General features: G+C 49.2%; 1 protein-coding gene across 1 annotated transcript; it reads right to left on the bottom strand.

The window, feature by feature from the left end:
- Positions 1-2,556: 2,556 nt before the first annotated feature.
- Positions 2,557-14,371, bottom strand: LOC105480745 (peroxisomal biogenesis factor 26). Its single transcript, XM_011739899.3, has 5 exons — positions 13,745-14,371; positions 12,332-12,472; positions 7,476-7,771; positions 6,133-6,279; positions 2,557-2,794 (listed from the first exon to the last, which is right to left on the bottom strand). Exons 1-5 carry the CDS (start codon positions 13,972-13,974, stop codon positions 2,691-2,693), a joined length of 918 nt encoding a protein of 305 aa, XP_011738201.1. The 5' UTR covers positions 13,975-14,371; the 3' UTR covers positions 2,557-2,690.
- Between the last annotated feature and the right edge of the window lie 1,350 nt (positions 14,372-15,721).

Here is a 15,721-nt window from a genome sequence, read left to right as displayed (position 1 = left end):
CATCCAACCACAGGAGAGGATTACTGGTTCCTGCTTTCCTTAGCACCCCTAAATGTAAAGGTATCTGTTCTATGTTGCATGCTTCAGAACCCTGCAGAAACAATCAACACGTCCACTGTTAATACACAGATTACCCATCTTGGATGCATCTGCAACGAGCACTCGCCAACTTCGAAGTGGCAACAAAGAAGTTCACAATTACAAGACCATGGGTTCACTATCACAGAAGGGACATGAAACAGGGCCTAGGACACGGGGGGGGGGCGGTGGGGGGCACGGAAAGAATTCTTTGAGTAAGCCTGGAAGGTGGCGGGGCTCACCAGGCCGAGAGCAGGTGCTAGGCCTTCAGCAGGAACAGTGTGAGCCAAGGCACAGAGGCCCAAGGGGAGCGTGCTGTAGCTGTGATGGTGGGCAGCTGGAAGGCCGTGCGTATAATGAACTGGGGCCCCACATCCAAGGGGAGGTGTTAGCCAAAAGCAGCACACAGAAGCCTTCAATTCCATGAAGAATTTAGATGTTACCCTGTGAGCCATGGGAAGCCACTGAAGCGGTTTATCTAGGGTAGTAAGTGGGCCCAGATTTGCATTTTAAGAAATCATTCTATAGAAGGAATCTCAAACCTCACCTGACTGCCCTTCTCCCCCCAGGGTTCTAAGCTCTACTTAAAAGCCCATATAAAAAAGCATAGATTTGCTTCCTACAGACTTGAACCATGCCCTAGGGATTTAATTCTAAGGGGCCTGTGAAGTTTACCTACTTTACCCATTTTTCTTTTTTCTTTTTTTTTTTTGTTTTTGAGACAGAGTCTCGCTGTCGCCCAGGCTGGAGTGCAGTGGCCGGATCTCAGCTCACTGCAAGCTCCGCCTCCCGGGTTTACGCCATTCTCCTGCCTCAGCCTCCCGTGTAGCTGGGACTACAGGCGCCCGCCACCTCGCCTGGCTAATTTTTTGTATTTTTAGTAGAGACGGGGTTTCACCGTGTTAGCCAGGATGGTCTCGATCTCCTGACCTCGTGATCCGCCCGTCTCGGCCTCCCAAAGTGCTGGGATTACAGCTTGAGCCACCGCGCCCGGCCTACTTTACCCATTTTTCTAAAGAAAAGTTGTTGACTGGCAACCCCCAAAAATGTACCAAGGAAAAGCTAGCAAGCACCTTCTGTATTTTTGGCATCAGCACCAACCAACGACACGGTGCAGGGCAGCCTGCTTGGCCTCTGGGTACAGAAAGGCCAGCCCCTGCCAAAAGCCCTTCTTCATCCTGACAGCACAGCAGTACTCTATGCTTCCCTGCACAGAAACTCGTAAGATGCTTGTGGCTGGTAAGAAAACAACACCGAAACATTTCAGCTCCTCATACGCTAAGGCCTCGGTGCCACCTCCCTAAGGTTTTATTGTTCACTGCCTTCAAAACCCATGTCTCTCCTCTGCCCCGCCCCCACATCCCTTCCAGCTCACCTGATTACTCAGTTCCATTTTCAGCTCAGCAGTCTCTGAGGCTGGCCTACTTTTCAAGGCCACACGAGCAGAAAAATTTGGGCATTACACAAACAACAGAACATAACTAGGACAATGGGACACAGAAAGGGAAGAACTTGCAATGGTGTGTACCAAGGAGGCAAGGATACAAGCAGAACCTGGTGAAAGAGCCAATGGACAATTTGCAAGGCGGGAGGGAGGGGCTGACGGGGAAAGAGTGGAAAGAGGCACTGAGCGTAACACAGCAAGGCTTGGCCAGGACAACCTGGAAAATTGAGCTGAAGACCAAGAGGCACCAGGCAAGATCACTTTACCCAGCGATAAGAGCTGTAAGGCTCACTTGGTTTTCAGTAGTCAACCGGGTGGCTCTGAAAACCACGCCCCAGTCTGAACGGTAAGAAGGCTCCCAGAGCTTCAAGCGCGTGGCATGACCATGGGAGCAGCATCTCGATACAGAATTAGATCAGCTCTGGGGAGCACAGCGCAGGCAAGAAGAGGCCCTCTCAGATCGCACTCTAGCTAATTAAGGTACTGTCCTGTGCGGCATGTTTGTTTGTTTTGAGAGAGTGCGGTAGCACAATCTCGGCTCACTGCAACCTTTGCCTCCCTGGCTCAAGTGATCCTCGTGCCTCAGCCTCCTGAGTAGCTGGGACTAAAGGCATGCACCACACCTGGCTAATTTTTGTATTTTTAGTAGAGGCAGGGTTTCACCATGTTGGCCAGGCCGGTTTTGAACTCCTGGCCTCAAGTGATCCACCCGCCTCACCCTCCCAAACTGCTGGGATTACAGGCATGAGTCACCATGCCCAGCAAAGAAGTATGTTTCTCAAGAAGTGAAAGGCCGAGGGTCACTCCACCAGGCTTTTTCTGAACTTCCAGCTCCGTTAACATCCTGACCTGAAGAACCAACCCCTTGCCTTTGCTGAGAAGATGGAATGTTTCATGGACACAGTCCCTGTCCCCAAACCCCTCCTTTTCAAGGGGCACTGTTCTGGAGGTGCTGTGTCTGCTGGTCCCGCTTTGTTTCCACATCATCTACCACGACCAGCCAAAGTGGGGTGGAAAGGTGAGGGCACCCAGGCAGCAAGACACAGTGCACTCTGCGAGATTAGGCTGATCCCATTTCCCCAGGGGCGCCTGTGGATGTGTCGCTCTGTCGCTCTGCTTCTGTTGCCGCAGACGTGAGGAGCAGAGAGGCTGTGGTGCACAGGGACCCTCAGTCACGGATGCGGAGCTGGTAGAGGCGAGAAGATGCAGCCTTCCGGATCCAGCGGAAGAGCTGGGCCAGCTTGTAGAGGAAGGGCAGGGAGGAAGGGGAAGCTGCAGGGCAGAGGGAAACTACTGTGAACGTCCCGCCCCTCTCGCCTGTCACTCTGCCATCTCCCAGCCTGGGAGACCCCACCACCCATTACACATAGTTGTTTTGTTTTTTTAGAGGCAGGGCCTCGCTCTGCTGCCTAGGCTGGAGTACAGTACAGTCCGTGTTCGGCTCACTGCAGTCTGAATCTCCTGGACTCAAGTGATCCTCCCGCCTCAGCCTGCAGGTGCAGTTTCTCCTCCCCTCAGCATCATCGCTCCAATGAGTCGGGCCTGCTGCTGAGGGTCAGGGCCACTGGGCCAGGCCCTTCTGAAGCAGCCTTGGAAAGAGCAGGCTCAAATGTCCTCATGCCATCCCCACTAGGAGACCAGGGTTTACGAGACTAAAGGGCTTACAGGAACCCTAAAGAATCACAAAGAATTTCTAAATCTGTATCAGTCAGGAGGTGGCCAGGGATGAACGCTGATGATACTAAGCATTCCGAGAGCTAACTCGTGACTTCTTTGTAAAGCAAACAGAGCCATCCACGGGGGATCTCTGCTCAGCGTTCAGCAGACAGGTTAGAAAGACACCTCTGAGCTATGTGAAGGAAACCTCACTGGCTGGGCATGGTGGCTCATGCCTATAATCCCAGAACTGTGGGAGGCTGAGGTGGGAGGATCACTTAAGGCCAAAAGTTGGAGACCAGTCTGGCAAACATGGCGAAGCTCCGTCTCAACTAAAAATACAAAATGTAGCCAGGCATGGCGGTATGTGCCTGTAATCCCAGCTACTTGGGAGACTGAGGCAGGAGAATCGCTTGAACCCAGGAGGTGGAGGTTGCAGTGCACCACTGCAACCTGGGCAACATTCTAGCCTGGGCAACAGAACAAGACTCTGTCTCAGAAATAAAAATAAAAAATTAGGCCGGGCGTGGTGGCTCATGCCTGCAATCCCAGCACTTTGGGAGGCTGAGGTGGGCGGATCACGAGGTCAGGAGTTTGAGACCATCCTGGCTAACACGGTGAAACCCCGTTTGTACTAAAAGTACAAAAAATTAGCCGGGCATGGTGGCGGGCGCCTGTAGTCCCAGCTACTCGGGAGGCTGAGGCAGGAGAATGGCGTGAAGCCAGGAGGCGGAGCTTGCAGTAAGCCGAGATCACGCCATTGCACTCCAGCCTGGGCAACAAAGCAAGACTCTGTCTCTAAAAAAAAAAAACAAAAAAAATTAGCAGGGCGTGGCGGCAGGCGTCTGTAGTCCCAGTTACTTGGGAGGCAGAGGAGAGAAGATTGCTTGAGCCTAGGAAGCAGAGGTTGCAATGAGCCAAGATCACGCTGGTGCACTCCAGCCTGGGCAACAGAGAAAGACCCTGTCTCAAAAAAATTAATTAATTAATTAATTAAATTAAAATTAAAATTAATAAATAAATTTTTTTTAAAAAAAAAGCTCACTGAATAAGAGAAAGAGAAATGGGGAAACAGGGAGAATCTAAAGACTAAGTTAATAAATGGCAGTTCTCAAAACAGACGAACCATTTGAAGGGTTTCTGATTTCCTCTTAAATTTTGAAACTTAATCATATTCTAAGTCTAAATTCATGAGAAGAGTAGATGCCGGGCTCGGTGGCTCAAGCCTGTAATCCCAGCACTTTGGGAGACCGAGACGGGCGGATCACGAGGTCAGGAGATCGAGACCATCCTGGCTAACATGGTGAAACCCCGTCACTACTAAAAAATACATAAAACTAGCCGGGAGTGGTGGCAGGTGCCTGTAGTTCCAGCTACTTGGGAGGCTGAGGCAGGAGAATGGCGTAAACCCAGGAGGCGGAGCTTGCAGTGAGCTGAGATCCGGCCACTGCACTCCAGCCTGGGCGACAGAGCAAGACTCTGCCTCAAAAAAAAAAAAAAAAAAAAGAGAAGAGTAGAGATTAGAACATAACTCACATTGAGTAACACAAAAAAACCTAAAAGAGCGAGTGCCTAAGTTTGGCCTCATGCACCTGAGGGGTCAATCCTCAGGAAATCACCAGGGTTGTTCCCAAATATCACTTAGGGAGCTCATTCCTTCTTCACAGCCAGGCAGAAAACAGAACAACCACCCAAATGTTCAAAAACATGGGTTGTTAAATTACTTAGGGGCATTCCTGGGAACTGGAATATTTAGCCATTTAAGGCCATGCTTGAAAGCATATGTATGACATGTAACTGCCTACAATCTCTATATCCACAGAAACACACTGAAAGCATAGCAGAGTAGCAGATTTCTGTGCCTTTCTTTATACTTTTCTCTATTTTCCACATTGTTTTTTCTTTTTTGAGACAGTTTCGCCCTGTCACCTAGGCTGGAGGGCAACAGCGCAATCTCAGCTCACTGCAACCTCCGCCTCCCAGGTTCAAGCAATGCTCCCTGCCTCAGCCTCCCTAGTTGCTGGGATTACAGGCACACACCACCACACCCAGCTAATTTTTGTATTTTTAGTAGAGAGGGGGTTTCACCATGTTGGCCAGGCTGGTCTCGAACTCCTGACCTCAGGTGATCCACCCGCCTCGGCCTCCCAAAGTGCTGGGATTATAGGCATGAGCCACCATGTCCAGCCTATTTTCCACATTTTCTAAAAGGTATGAGTTTTTCATTTACAACTTGTTTTGAATTAACACTTCATTAGATATTAATACTTGAATTAACACTTTTGTAGACATTCTGATGAGGGGAAGTTTATTTATTTATTTTTTTGAGACAGAGTCTTGCTCTGTCACCCAGGCTGGAGTGCAGCAGTGGAATCTTGGCTCACTGCAATCTCTGCCTCCTGGGTTCAAGCTACTCTCCTGCCTCAACCTCCCAAGTAGCTGGGACTACAGGCACGTGCCACTACGCCTGGCTAATTTTTTTTGTACCTTTAGTAGAGATGGGATTTTATAATGTTGGCCACACTGGTCTCTATCTCCTGACCTTGTGATCTGCCTGCCTCGGCCTCCCAAAGAGCTGGGATTACAGGTGTGAGCCACCGCGCCTGGCCGAGGGGAAGTTTTTTTAAATTCTGAGGTTCCGGTCAGAGGTCAGCCCTAGAAAAAGTGGAGGGCTATGACTCAGTCCATGTTCAGGAGTCAGCAGAGCCAAGTGGACTTTCTCCCGGCTGCTCTCACAGACTCCAGGACTGGCCTCTCCTTCTGGGTGGGGCTGACTTGTGCCCCAGTCTAGCAATTCCTCCTTGTGGAACAGACTCAGGGGGAAATGTCATAGGAGAGGCCCCCATTCCCAGTAGGACTCTGACAGGAGTACTGACAAACACCCACTCCCACAGGCCCAGCCCTGACAACAACCCCTTCCCAGGAAGGAGGGGGGAAGAGTCTCCACCACTTACCTGGATCAAACCTCACCACCAGGAGACAGAGGATCAAGGCAGCCAGAAGGCTCTTTTTGAAGGGCAGAGAAAAGAAGTGGCTCACCGCAGAGTCCCAAAGCTGGCGAACCAACATCGGTAGTGACAGGAACTTGTGGGAGACAGAGCCTGGCCAGGGAGACAGAGCACAGCTTCAGGGGAGTCACGGGAATCAGCTTCCCTGACCCCAACCTCTGCGCTTGCTTCTAAGAGCTGAGAAGGCTGGGCGCGGTGGCTCACGCCTGTAATCCCAGCACTCTGGGAGGCGAGACCGAGGCGGGCGGATCAGCAGAGGTCAGGAGTTCAAGACCAGCCTAGCTAACATGGTGAAACCCCGTTTCTACTAAAAATTCAAAAAATTAGCCGGGCATGGCCACGTGCGCCTGTAGTCCCAGCTACTTGGGAGGCTGAGGCACAAGAATCACTTGAACCTGGGAGGTGGAGGCTGCAGTAAGCAGTAAGATCGTGCCATTGCACTCCAACTTGGGCAACAAGAGTGAAACTTGTCTCAAAAAAAAAGGCCGGCGTGGTGGCTCACGCCAGTAATCCCAGCACTTTTGGGAAGCCAAGGCGGGTGGGTCACGAGGTCAGATCATGAGGTCAGGAGATCGAGACCATCCTGGCTAACACAGTGAAACCCAGTCTACTAAAAATACAAAAAATTAGCCAGGCGCGGTGGCAGGCACCTGTAGTCCCAGCTACTCGGGAAGCTGAGGCAGGAGAAGCACTTGAACTGGGAGGCGGAGGTTGCAGTGAGCACAGTGAGCCGAGATCGCGCTACTGCACTCCAGCCTGGGCGACAGAGCGAGACTCCGTCTCAAAAAGAAAGAGATGGTGACTTTCTGTCCATGGAAGTATTCACAGCTAGACTAGATCATTACTCAAGGAGAAGGGCAGAAAAGATTCAGGGACCAGGGAAAGGGTCTGCAAATTAGTTTCTTATATTCCTCTGGCTATCCCAGCAGATCTCAGCTGCGTCTGTATTGGGGCCAGCATTTAAAGGAGGAAGGACATCCCACCCAGACCATGGTGGAAGCAAGAGACCTTGTCAGAGGACTCCAGCGGAAAGATGACTTTCAAAAGACAAGTCAAGGTCCCAAGACCCAGCAACACCTTCCCATGTGGAGATTCTCCTTCCACTGCCAACTTCAGAGGGTCTGGGCTTCACTTTGTTAAGCAACTCAACAGGCCTCCTATTCTGTGATTCAAGAATTATTTATACAAAGAACTGCTCCTAAGCTCCCAGGAGTTTCACGATGGACCCTGAGGTACAGTGCAAGGCCACAAGTCCACTTTACAGAGGCCACAAAGGGATAATGTCCTACCTTCCTCGTTTGGCTTCTGGGCCTCCTCAGAGCCTGAGTGTTCCTGTTGCTGCTGCTGCCTCGCTGTGTGAATGGCCTGAAGTACATCCAGTCGCCGCTCCTCACCGAAAGCTGCAGAGCCCACCACTAGCTCCTCAGCCTCCGACAAGCAGCCCAGAGGCAGCAGCACCCGCTGCACGTGAAATTCTGCCAAGGCTCCATATTCTGGAAGGTCTTGGTTGGCTGGGTCTTGGAGCCAGGCACCCACCACATCCAGCACAGCTCTAGGCTCTTGCATTTTGCTGTATAAAAGAATGCTGCAGTCCCCAAAAACCCGATCCCAACAAAATTAGAGTCAGTGCTCAATGACTGGTTCATTTCTCATGACCACTATGCTTCTCCTATCCAACCCCTCCTCACTGTGCCCTCCAGCCCTTTCCGATGAAATGTGGATGCTAATGGGAATTTGCCAGGACACACCCATCACTAACAGCATACTCAATAGGAAGTGGAAAGCCTTGCCTCTAAGATCAGGAGCAAGACAAAGATGGCTACTTTGACCGTTTTTTATTCAACAGAGTACTGGAGGTCACAGCCAGAGCAATCAGGCAACAGAAAGAAATAAAAGGTATCCAAATCGGAAAGGAGGAAGTAAAATTATCCCTGTTTGCAGATAATAAGATCTTATATACGGAAAACCCTAAAGACTCCACCAAAAGAGAGAACTAATAAACAGATTCAGTAAAGTTGTGGGATACAAAAATCAATGTACAAAAAAACAGCGTTTATATACCACTGGAAAAGAGACCAAGAAAACAATTCCATTTACAATAGCTACCAAAAAAAAAAAAACCTAGGAATAAATTAAACCAAGATGGTAAAAGATCTCTACACTGAAGACTATAAAACCTGATGAAAGAAGTTGAAGGGGACACAAAAAAATGGAACGATATCCTGTGTCCATTCACAAATTGGAAGAATATTATTAAAATACCCAAAGCCATCTACAGATTTAATGCAATCTCTATCAAAACACCAATGGCATTCTTCACAGAAATAGAAAAAACAATCCTGGCCAGGCGCGGTGGCTCACACCTGTAATCCCAGCACTTTGGGAGGCCGAGGCAGGCGGATCATGGGGTCAGGAGATTGAGACCATTGTGGCTAACACGGTGAAACCCCGTCTCTACTAAAAATACAAAAAAATTAGCCAGGCATGGTAACGGGCACCTGTATGTAGTCCCAGCTACTTGGGAGGCTGAGGCAGGAGAAAGGTGTGAACCTGGGAGGCAGAGCTTGCAGTGAACTGAGATCACGCCACTGCAGTCCAGCCTGAGCGACACAGCAAGACTCTGTCTCACAAAAAAAAAAAAAAAAAAAAAGAGAAAGAAACAAAAATCCCGAAATTCATATGGAACCACAAAAGACCCCAAATGGCTAAAGCAGTTGTGGGCAAAAAGAACAAAGCTGGAGGTATCATATTACCTGACTTCAAACTATACTACACAAAGCTATAATAGTAACCACAACAGAATGGTTCTGCTCTCATGGTATGGCATAAAAACAGACAAAATAGAACAGAACAGAGAGCCCAGAAATAAATTCATGCACCTACAGCCAACTGATTTGCAACAAAGGTGCCAAGAACACACACAGGGTAGACAGTCTCTTCAATAAATGGTGCTGGGAAAATCAGATATCCTTATGCAGGAGACCAGACCCCTACCTTTCCCCACACACAAAAATTAACTCAAAATGGATTCAAGACTGAAGTGTAAAATCCGAAACTATGAAACTGCTAGAAGAAAGCAAAGGAGAAATGCCTCACAACCCTGGGCTGAGCAAGGGTTTTTTAAAGTAAGACCTTAAAAGCACTGGTAAGAAAAGCAAAAATGGACAAATGAAATTACATCAAACTAAAAACTTCTGCATAGCAAAGGAAGCAATTAAGAGTGAAGAAACAACCTACAGAATGGGAGAAAATATTTGCAAACTATCCATCTGACAAAGAGTTAATATCCAGAATATATCAGGAACTTAACAGCAGGAAAAAAAAAAAAAACCTGATTCAAAAGGGAAAAAGACCTCAATAGACATTTCTCATTTCTCAGAAGAAGATGTACCACGGCCAACAGGTATCTGAAAAAATGTTCAACACCACTAATCACCAGGGAAATGCCAATCAAAACCACACTGAGACACCACCTCGCTCCAGGTAGAACAGCTCTTATTAAAAAGGCAAAAGAAAATCAGTGTTGGTGAGGGTGCGGATGTGGAGAAAGGGAGCACTTACACACTGCTAACAGGACTGTAAATTGGTATAGCCATTATGGAAACCAGAATGCAGGTTCCTTTAAAAAATTCAAAATAGGAAAGACGGCACTTCCTTTTGCAAGTGGTGGCAAGTGCTGAGAGAATGCCATGAAGGCCTTGGGCACACTGCAAGAGTATCTGCCGCCTGCCCACCCCCAAATGCTGCCCTTCTACTGCCAGCAAATCTCTGCACCTAAGCAAGTTGTTGCCAAGTCCTGCTTCTGGTACTTTGTATCTCAACTAAAGAAGATCAAGTCTTGGCCGGGTGTGGTGGCTCACGCCTGTAGTCCCAGCACTTTGGGAGGCCAAGGTGGGTGGATCATGAGGTAGGGAGTTCGAGACCAGCCTGACCAACATAGTGTAACCCCGTCTCTACTAAAAATGCAAAAAATTAGCCAGGCATGGAGGCGAGCACCTGTAATCCCAGCTACTAGGGAGGCTAAGGCAGGAGAATTGCTTGAACCCAGGAGGCAGAGGTTGCAGTGAGCCGCAGCCCGGGCAACAGTGCAAGACTCCGTCTCAAAACAAAAAAAGAAGATGAAGTCTTCAGGGGCAAGTGTCTACTGGGCAGGTGTTCCAAAAATCCCCCTGCAAGTGAAGAACTTTGGCATTTGGCTACACTATGACGCTTACTGCAGCATCCACAATATGAATGCAGAATAGTGGGACCTGACCACCCAGTGCTACCAAGATGGGCACCTGGCACCATGACCAGGGCCTACACCATCCGGATCATGAAAGTGGAGGAGATTGCAGCCAGCAAGTGCCCCCAGCCGACAGTCAAGCAGTTCCACAATTCCGAGATCAAGTTCTTGCTGCCCTACCAGGTCCTGTGTCTTCAGCACAAGCCACATTCAACACCAAGAGTCCCAACACCTTCTTCTAGGTACAGGGAACTCTCACCGAGTGTCATCAAAATAAACTCAAGAATGGCCAGGTGGCCGGGCGCGGTGGCTCAAGCCTGTAATCCCAGCACTTTGGGAGGCCGAGGCGGGTGGATCACGAGGTCAGGACATCGAGACCATCCTGGTTAACACGGTGAAACCCCGTCTCTACTAAAAAATACAAAAAACTAGCCAGGCGAGGTGGCGGGCGCCTGTAGTCCCAGCTACTCGGGAGGCTGAGGCAGGAGATGGCGTGTACCCGGGAGGCGGAGCTTGCAGTGAGCTGAGATCCGGCCACTGCACTCCAGCCTGGGCGACAGAGCGAGACTCTGTCTCAAAAAAAAAAAAAAAAGAATGGCCAGGTGAACAAAACAAAAATAGAACTACCACATGATCTAGCAATCCATTATCTCCCATGTTTAATGCAGCACTGTTCACAATGGCCAAGATATGGAATCAGTCTAAGTGTCCAACAATAGATGAATGGATAAAGAGAGTGTGTGTGTGTGTGTGTGTGTGTGTGTGTGTGTGTGTGTGTGTGTGTGTAATGGAATACTATACAGCCATGAAAAAGAATGAAATCTTTTCATTCATGACAACACGGGTGGACCTGGGGGACATCGGGTTAAGTGAAATAAGCCGGGCAGAGAAAGATAAATACTACACGATTTCACTCATGTGAATCTTTAAAAAAAAAAAAGTTGATATTATAGAAGCAGAGAGTAGAACAGTGGTTACCAGAGACTGGGAAAGGAAGAAAAGGGAGACAAAGAGGTTTGTCAATGGGTTCAAAGTTACGATGGGATAGGAGGAATAAGATGTGGTGTTCTATTGCATAGTAGGGTGGTTATAGTTAACAGTAAGGTATTGCATATTACAAAATAGCTGGAAAAGAGGCTTTTGAATGTTCTGATCACAAACAAATGATAAATGCATGAGGTGATGGATATCCCAATTACCCTGATTTGATCATTATACAACATATACACAGCATATATTGAAATGTCAAACTTACCCCAAAAATATGTACAATTGCAAGTGTCAATTTTTAAAACTTTGCTTTTTTTGGCCAGGTATGGTGGCTCACACCTGTAATCCCAGCACTTTGGGAGGCCGAGGAGATCGAGAACGTCCTGGCTAACACGGTGAAACCCCATCTCTACTAAAAATACAAAAAAATTAGCCGGGCATGGTGGCAGGTACCTGTAGTCCCAGCTACTTGGGAGGCTGAGGCAGGAAAATGGCGTGAACCCAGGAAGCTGAGCTTGCAGTGAGCTGAGATCACGCCACTGCACTCCAGCTTGGGTAACACAGGGAGACTCCATCTCAAAAAAACAAAAAACAAAACAAAACAAAAAAACTTTTTTTTTTAAGAATTAGAAATTCCCAGGATGTAGCAAGCTGCTCTTTCAGCTCGGTCCACTCTGTCATCCCATGTCACTCCTATTCCCTGTCCCCTCCCTTCTTTATATCTATTCTACTCCTAAATTCCTCCTCCCTTATCCTTTATTGCTATGTATGGAACTCTAGGAAAAAAAGAAGAAGTGAAGGGAAAGAATTAGATGTGGAGGGCAATAGTAGGGAAGGGGAAAAGAGTAGGTATTAGGCCCAGATTGCGGAGAGGAGATGCAAATCCTCTTGTTTCTGAAATGATCTGATGAGTCAGCAAAGACGACTCACCACAGCTCCAGGACTTTGGGGGGTAGCTTTTCAGGGACCTGGTAATACTGAAGGACCCAGGAGAGGACTTCTTGCCACCGATCCATTTCTGCCAGGGCCTGGATCCCCACAACACACAGGGAGCACTTCACCTCCAAGGAGCTGTCAGCAGAAAAACCAATTTCAGTTAGAAGTGGTTCCCCTCCATTTCCATGCCCACCTCCACCTTGGGACGGTTCCTCTCCAGCTCCCAACTCAGCAGCCATCATCTCTCTCATCCCTGTTAGTACTTAGATGGGCTTCACAATTGGTCTCATGGGCTGCCCTTTCCCCCAGGAACTAAAAGTTCCTGTAAACCTCTTAAGAGGCAAGTCAGCTATTGCTCAACGTTCTTCTTTGTATCCAAGTGAAATCAGATTTAAATGAAGAGGAAGGGTAATCCTGAGGGGGAAATAACACGCATCACCGGTGTGTGGGACAAAAAAGAGCTGGAACTAAGTTTGCTCAGTGAACAAATGGGCTTGCAGCAAGGTTTCTGGCTGAATGGAGGTATAGCAACTCCACAGCTGGCTAAAAGGCACCACCTAGTAAGGTTCCTCCAGACACCGAGAAGCAAAGCCTTCTGCATTCACTGAAATGAGCTTCCACCCAGTACCCTAAAACACAGCCAGGGCTCTCCAGATCATCCTTCTCTGCGGTCAGCTTTCGCTATTCTACCTAACACCTCCCTGGAGTGGCCTAACCCAACTTTACAATGCAAAGAAATGACGCTCTCACCTGCCAGACAAGGCTGGTGGCACTAGAAAGAGCAATGCAAGCCCAAGGTTTTTTTCTCCGGATTCTTTTCTTTTTCTTCTTTGTGCTAGAGAAGAGGGCTCATTATGTTACCCAGGCTGGTCTCGAACTCCTGGGTTCAAGCAATCCTCCTGCCTCAGCCTCCCAAAGTGCTGGGATTACAGGCGTAAGCCCCCGCGCGCCCGGCCCTGAATTAATTATTTAATCCATTCTTCCAATTGGACCAGAACACTGCTCCTGCCATGACCCCCATTCCCCATCATCCGCAAGGTCAGGAATAAACAACCTTGGGCGGGGCGGGGCGGGGCGGGGCGGAGGTACCTGGGAGAGGACTTTTACCACCTGCTTACTGACAGAACTTAGCACTTAATACACATTCAGCCTTCGCATCATGCCATTCTACCCTGGAACAAGGAGCAAATAATTGGCCGTGGGTTCGCCACTAAGCTCTTGTTATACAACTTCCCTCCTCTGTAGAATTGGCACACGATGAGCAACCACCCTGTCGGAGACAAACCACTGATGAAAGCGAGGTGTAAAGCTCCTTGTGGGCAATCTGGGAATGACAGAACTCCTGAGACCTTGGGCCCCACCATAAGAGCACCCGGAAATCGGTTCATTTCCGAGCCCAGCACGTACGTGCCCGCGGGTTCCTCTGGCAGGGCGTGGTTGGCCAGACTCTGCCAGGCCCGCTCGCAGGTCTCCAGCGCCGCCCGGAAGTCCAGGTGCACCACCAGGAGGTCTGCCGCCTCCTCCAGAAGGTCCACGGCCGGCGACCGGGCCGGGGCCGCGCGCACCGGCTCGCTGCTGCGCAGAGGTCCCCCAAGCCCCCTGAAGGGGGCTGCAGAGGTCGAGCAGTCGCTCTTCATAACGAGTCCGGGCCCAAAGCCCAGGTCCTCAGACGTCGGAGTGACCGCCTCCCCAGAGGCTCCGGGATATCCCGAGTTGGCCTGGGCGAAAAGGGAGAGTCCTCATCTCTTTGCCCACACCCCTTCCCGAGGTCGATTCCCCGAGAAGGAAAAGGAAGGGGCCTGAGGCAAAGGCAGGGCTCGCCTGGAGGCTGAGGAAGCAGTTTACATGTCGAATTTGCAGGATTCTTGCATCCTTGGAATACCTGGCCCTAGCGTCTCCGGCCCCGCGACACGTGCAGGAACTGCCTCAGCTCCGGGCGCCTGGTTACGGTCAAACACTCTCAGCTCGCCTCCCAGCAGCGGGCGCCGACATCTTTGCGCTCGCCCCGCCCCGCAGCCGCACGGCGTCCCAGCGGCGCGGGGCACTCTAGGAGTTGTAGTTCCGCAGCTCCCGGCCCATCGGCTTCTATAACGGGAACAGGCGGGAGATTGTGGACTACAACCCCCAGCACGCCGCGCCCCGGAAGCCGCCCCTGTTCCGTGAGAAAACAAAGTGCGCTACAGCTTCGGAGTGGGGAAGTCAAAACGAAACAAAACTGAAGCTGTCTTGTGAAATGGAGGGATCTTCACTAACCAGTTCCAGCGGAGGCTAACGGAAGAAATGCCAGCAATGGATTTGCAAATACATGCACGCTTCCAATTCAGAGCTTCTGCGACGGCGGCGATCAGGGAATCTGTAATGTAATGTCAAGGCTGAGGCAGAGCTGATCACACATTTTGGCAACCTTAGTCTTGAATTAATTCACACTTTCTCCGCGTTGCCTCCATAGTTTGCTTTGGGAGAATAAATATTGCCTGGTGAGGATGAGGGACTTAGGGTGGAAACCTTCACAAGGATCACTGAGAATATGTTGGTCCCAAGGGCAGTGTTCCAAAGTGAATAGTGACCCCACCGACGCAGGGTTGGGGGCGCTGAGCATAAGGGCCTCATTTTCTCACTGCTTTGTACCCCACCCTGGATTTGTTGTTAGAAAACGTTAAATGCAGATGCCAATTCTACCTCCCCACTGTTGTCACTTCCAATCTGTCCTTATTTTATATTTCTCGTTATCGTTTATCACCATCTACATACCAGTGTCTATATTTTACTTACTTTTTTTGTCTGTTTCCTTGCACTATGATACAAACTCACAAAGGCAGACGTTTTTGTCTCTTTTGTCACTGTGGGAACCTCAGCGCCTTGAACAGTGCGTGCCATCTATAGGTAGTCAAAAAGTATTTGTGGAATAAGTGAAGTTGTGGCTTCACTTTTATCTGGTTACAGAGTCCATACTTATCTTTCCTCGGAATCTGGTGGACTTGGTTCAGCCCCAGCTTCCCCTGCAGACTTTTCCGCAAGAGAACAGAAAGCCCAGAAGATGGATGTGTGTATGTCTGGTGACAAGGGTAGGGGATGTATGATGTGAGCAGGTGCCTGTCTAATTTCTAGGAGAGCAAAAATTCTAGGGAAGCTTTGGAGAGAGTTCAAAGGGTAGAGAACTGGGGAGAAACTAAAGCCAAGAGGACCTAGTACAAAAGTGGGAAGCAAGGCAAAGCCCGAGTGAAACAGAATATAATAATGTGTGATTAGTGGATCTGTTTAAAATTATTATTATAGTTACAATTTACCACATACTCTGTTCCCAGTACTTTATTATAAAGTGCATTATGTATGGTATAGTTTTGTTTTTCACAATGTCCTTATCTTACATTGTGTAACTCACTC

The sequence above is a fragment of the Macaca nemestrina genome, chromosome 15 (assembly GCF_043159975.1).
Source record: "Macaca nemestrina isolate mMacNem1 chromosome 15, mMacNem.hap1, whole genome shotgun sequence".
Taxonomy (NCBI): Eukaryota; Metazoa; Chordata; class Mammalia; order Primates; family Cercopithecidae; genus Macaca; species Macaca nemestrina.
The sequence above is the reverse complement of the archived record's forward strand: the minus strand, read 5'-3'. Positions and strand labels throughout refer to the sequence as shown.